We start from the raw sequence: 5,537 nt of genomic DNA, 5'->3' as shown, positions 1-5,537 counted from the left end.
AATTGTCTCGGAAATAAGTACGAATATAATAGTGAGTTAAGTTTAAGTCTAAACCATATTCCTCGTGGGATCGATCCCAACCTACTAGGTGGGTTCTTTATTTGACAACGATCGCTTATACTTCTTTATGGAGGTGTAATTTGAGTGTATCAGTGACATACATCATGTAAACTCTTGGGATATTCATAAAGAGATCAAGATATTACCTGACTCTTCTTTGCTATCAAATAGTTCAAGAAGATCCACAAAATCCTCCTTACATGAAAATCAAATAAATATTAAGAAGGTTCAAATCGTTCTACATTTGAGAAATACGCTATCAATAACCATAAAAGCACAAGAAAATTTAGAGAAAAAAATCATAAGAGAAACAAAATTGTAGTCGCACAATTTATCAATAAAATATTCTTATTTATTCATACTTTATTTGTAATTGTTTTTTATCACTTTAAAATTTGTTGCAAATAACAATAATTAATATTTGGCCAAAAAAATAAAATGTCGATTTATCTCAAAAGTGTTTTTTTTTAAAAAAAAAAGAAAATTAACTTCTGAACAGCAAATTGTGTCAGTTCGTAAAAATACTTATTTCTCTAAAACCTCAACCAAATCCTTCAAAAAAAATTAAAAATTAATTAATCTTTCGAAAGCTAGACCAAACATGCTATTTAATTGAGACAAAGGGAGTCAGGAACAGTGTAAGATAGAATTAAAGGAGTTTATCTAAAAAAAATTTCATTCCATGTACAAGGTCTCAGTTTCAAACCTTGCCAACATCCTTTTTTTCATTATCATTTTTAATGCCGTTACTTTATGTAGTTCTTATAAAATAATTTAATTCAATTATTGAATATTAATAATCTATGTTATTTCTTATTTATATTTTAGTCACTTCAATTCATTTCTTTTTTAGATTCAAATTATAAGAACTTCGGTTAACATTATACGATGTATTTTTTTATTATATTGATATGCTAAAAATTACAATTTATAGTACTTCTCGTGTAGATTTTGAATATCTAAATTTTTTGTTTAAAATATTGAATTAATGTAATCTAATTTAACTTATAATATTAGTTAAATTGACTTTTGAAAAACGCAACATGACTATTAAAAGTGGACGGAGGGAATAGTAATTAGTACAATTATTTGGGGCCCACTTCAATTAGTACCTCCAATCGTAAATTTTTCAAATATAATTCTTGTGAATGTCAATCTTTATTTGCTAATAAAAATTTAGTTAACTCTCAAAATTCTATTGTGCCTCATAAAATGGGACTGAAAAAGTAACATATATTATTTGAAAATGACCTAAAAAATACTAAAAATTACAATAATTATCAACTTGAAATACTTAAAAGACATAAAAAAAATTGGTTTAATTCTCGAACATAAAAGTAACATATGTTATTAAAAAAAATGAAATATAAAGTACTATAAATTACAATAAGTAATAACATAAAATATCTACAAGACAACAAAAAGGCTAATTTTTGTACTGATTGTGTCACATAAATTAGGGTTGGGATGGTTTTAAAAAAATAATTTTGGTTATACATTATAAAATGGCCTAAAAATTGAAATGATATAATTTAAAAATAACCGACTGAACCATCTTATTGAAAGCCCTAATGTTACTTCTATTCTACTCCCTTTGTCCCTAATTACTAGTCCACTTTTCCTTTATAGTTGTCCTTAATTACTTGTCCATTTTGACAATCAAGAAAGGACAATTTTTTTTACCTATTATACCCTCAATTAAATGACTAATTACTTTGAAAAATGTAGAACTTTTCATCCACTTCATAATTAATAGGGGTAAAATGGTAAACTCATTATGTCATTAATTGTTTTCTTAATAGGTGTGTCAATTCAATAGTGAACAAGTAAATAGGGACAGAGTGAGTATTTATTTTTACTTAAACTTAGAAAGATATGTTTCATTTCTACCCTCAATCTCATCGCTATATTTATTTGCTCTTTGAAATTGAAATTAAAAAGACAAATAACAAATAAGTTTTTATATTAGCTCACTTATAGCAAAATATATTATAACAATCTTACTACTTTTTTAACCCTACACAATACATAACAATAACTTTATTCCTGTTGGGCCCGGGCAACGCCCAAACTTCCTTTACTAGTATCATATATATAAACGAACCTTAGGCCAGTCTACGTGGTGCCACCACAAATCAGAATTCTCTTTTAATTTATTTATTTACAAAATTAGCCTTCCCTTTCATGAAAAGTTACGACTTTAATGAATAGCTGTGCCTTTTATGAAAAGTTGCATTTTTAATGAAGAGTTGCAATTTTTATGAAAAATTATAACTTTTATGAAAGATTGTGACCTTTCCGGAGGGTTGAAACTTTTCCAAATAGTTGTAACCTTTCTTATAAGGCACAATAAACATTTGTTCACACTACCCTTTGTTGTCTATAAATAGAGGGATTTCCTCTCATTTTAACACAACAAAATTCTGAACCTCCACTTCTTCTTCTTCTTCTTCACAATTAAATATTTGTATACTTTGCTCATGTTGAGTTACTCACTGACACTATTGCTTATGTTACAGATCCTGGTATGTATTTTTACAATCATTAATTTATAATTTATGCTTATGTTATTAAGGATAAATGATAAGATGTAATAATTTTCATTTCTTTACATAATTAATGTTTGTTACTACGTAATTTTGTATGTAAGATAATATAGTGTTTTAGTTTTCATGTCTGATAGATTTTAAGTATTATTTATAAATTTTGTGATATTTAATTCCTGCGCAAAGCGCGGATAATTTTACTAGTATATATATATATTGAACATATTTGAAAGTGTCATAGAGAGGGAGTATATGACTTGAATTCGATAACTCCTAAATTGAGAGGACAATAGCTACAAGACAAGTGTGTAGAAACAGTCATACAAAACTCAAAAAAGGTAAACTTCAAAAAATGAAAAAAAAATAGAAAAAAATGCAATTGCATACATAGAAACCGACAGACAATATCTGAGACTTCAATGCAGAATGAAATTGAAATAAAATTCCTCTGTAACATTTCTCTAATAAAAACTCAATCTTTTCTTCTGAGAATCATCATTTTGGCTGACACCCTCTTCTTGAAAATAAGGCAAAAACAGAGAAAAGGTGAAAAAGTTTACAACTTTATTAAGGGGCTGAAGAAAAAAGTTTTTATTATTGATTCTTGAATTTTACTGTAAGTTTTCATGTTGGTTTTTGTTTTCTTCTGAATTCTTGTATTTGAAGGAAAAAGTTGGAATCTTTTTTGTTGGTTCTTGAATTTTACTGCAAGTCTCCATGTGGGGTTATGTTTTCATCTGAATTCTTGTGTTTGAAGTTTTTTTTCTTGTTTTTTGGCTGGTTTGGTTAATTGTGATTAACATTGGGTTTTTGTGTAACTTTGGTTGTAGTGATACAAGAAATAAAATGGGGTTGATAACTGGGATTCTTATGGGGATGATCTTTGGGGTTGGTTTAATGGCTGCTTGGAAATACATGACGAGTTATCGAAGCACTAAACGAAGTTCAAAGGTATGATTTTGATGAATTATGATTTGTTTGAATGATCATTATCATTTTTCTTTGGTAATTTTGGTGTGTTTTACTATTATAATGTTTTTGGGATGAACATCATTAGGGGTGGAGTAGTTAATCACGCATTGTTAGTTCGAGAATGTTAGTAGTTCAGTTGGTTGGTTAACTACCTGAACTTTTCCCTTGGGTGTGAAGCAGACCACGCTTCGCCACCTAAGGTGGCTCTACCTCTGGCTTGTAATCCCCTTCCCCTATCCCCGTTTATTTTTTTTTTGCAGAAGGCATTGTTGACTCTTGTTTATAATTTGTTTAATTATAGAATTGCAATGGCTAATTTAGGTTGCATTGAACGGAATTGTTATGAAAGGTTTCGTAAAGCCGGCTCCAACTCAAAATCCAACTTTGTTGTTGGAGGAGAAATGCTTTATAAATTTTCTCAATGTGAAATGGATAGCTGTCCGAGTGTTGCACACGAAGCTTTACTTTGTTTACTCCCTCAGTTTCTATTGTTTGTCTTACTTTCCTGCTTAGTCCGTTTCAAAGGAATGTCTCTTTTTTCTTGCAACTCTTTAGTTCTAACTTTTCACATGATATGTTTAAGACCACGCGATTGAAAGACATGTTGGTACATTTTGCATATCTTTAATTTAAAACCACAAGATTCAAAAATCTTCATTATTTTCTTAAACTTCATGCCAAGTCAAAAACCGGACAAAGAAATTGAAAATTGGAGGGAGTATTTATTCTGATTGGTAAAATAAAACTACTATTTCTGAAGATGAAGCAGCTAGGAAGGATTGCGGATATAAAACTGTTTTCCTTCTGCTGCCTCTGTGATAGTTTTGCTTCTTTATTCTCTGCCTTATGTAAGTTTCTCCTCAATTTGTTACGAGAGTAGGAACTAGTGACTGGTTAATTTCATATTGATTTACATGGTTCTCTTTATCATGCTTGTTATTACGATGCGTCATTTATATTTCAGAAGTGGTGCAGCTGCTTTTCCTTTCTGAAAGACTGATTTTCGTCTCATCTTTCATTGTATTTACTCCTTTGACAGGCAGTGGAGGTTAATCTAATGAGTTCCCTCAGTAGGGACGATTTAAAGAAAATGTGTGGCGATAAATTTCCTGAATGGATATCATTCCCAGTTTATGAACAGGTTGTGGGATTCAATTGTTTGTTTTTACCCTCATGTAGTCTTTAAAACTCGCATTGTTGTTCTGCCTTTCAATAGAATACTTGATCCAACAAACTGACTTTGACTGAAACCATTCTATAGAAAATGTACTTACTTTTGAACGGAATATTTATGATGGGAAGTTTATGTTAGCATGAATAAATGGTTTCAATATCATGGGAAGAACTCTCAGAATTAATCGGCTAGCTTAATGTACATTTGGATCGTATTTATGACTGTTACTTGATGAGTTAGAACAAAAAATACATTGCTAAGTGGTGATCAATGCGAGGAGAGAAGTTTTACTAGTTAGAGAGCTATATGCTGTTTTCCCTTTGTTTTCTGTTTGGCCGCGGGGTTGGTGAGGGTTGTTACTGTTAGAATAGAAATATGTACATATACTCCTACTTAGAATAGGAAGAAGAATAGGAATAGGAATCCTAGTTAGAAAAGGATTTCAATGTATTGTCTATAAATAGGGTCTCAATGTAACAATTTAAACACACAATTCAATAATATCTTCCCCATATATTTCTCACATGGTATCAGAGCATTGGTGAGAAATTTTAAGTCATCGTGTCAAATTCCGGCGACGACGGTTGGGACTGATTTGTGTCATCTTTCGTTCTGAAGGTGTTGTGCGAAAAACAACACCATCACGAGGCTCAGGAAGCTCAGGCGACCGGACCCCAATCAGATCCACCGAAAAACAACCCCCCACGCGCCCCCACGCGCCGGTCGGAGGTGGAAACTTTCCGACGAGATCTGTTCACGCGCCGGCGCGTGACTGCTGCTCCGGT

The 5,537-nt window shown here is 31.1% G+C and overlaps 1 protein-coding gene across 2 annotated transcripts in view; it reads left to right on the top strand.

Moving 5' to 3' along the window:
- Positions 1-3,026: 3,026 nt before the first annotated feature.
- LOC125867551 (calcium-dependent lipid-binding protein-like) overlaps positions 3,027-5,537 on the top strand; it is an 8,506-nt gene continuing 5,995 nt past the window's right edge. Inside the window, exons 1-3 of one of the 2 annotated variants that reach the window (XM_049548095.1) lie at positions 3,027-3,152; positions 3,437-3,557; positions 4,618-4,719. In XM_049548095.1, the coding sequence (XP_049404052.1) occupies positions 3,453-3,557; positions 4,618-4,719 (207 nt within the window). In that variant the 5' untranslated portion in view covers positions 3,027-3,152; positions 3,437-3,452. Of the gene's footprint in view, positions 3,223-3,436; positions 3,558-4,617; positions 4,720-5,537 lie in introns of both variants that reach the window. The other variant, XM_049548096.1, reaches the window with a different exon arrangement.

Source organism: Solanum stenotomum, chromosome 6 (assembly GCF_019186545.1).
Source record: "Solanum stenotomum isolate F172 chromosome 6, ASM1918654v1, whole genome shotgun sequence".
NCBI classification, from domain to species: domain Eukaryota; kingdom Viridiplantae; phylum Streptophyta; class Magnoliopsida; order Solanales; family Solanaceae; genus Solanum; species Solanum stenotomum.
The sequence above is the reverse complement of the archived record's forward strand: the minus strand, read 5'-3'. Positions and strand labels throughout refer to the sequence as shown.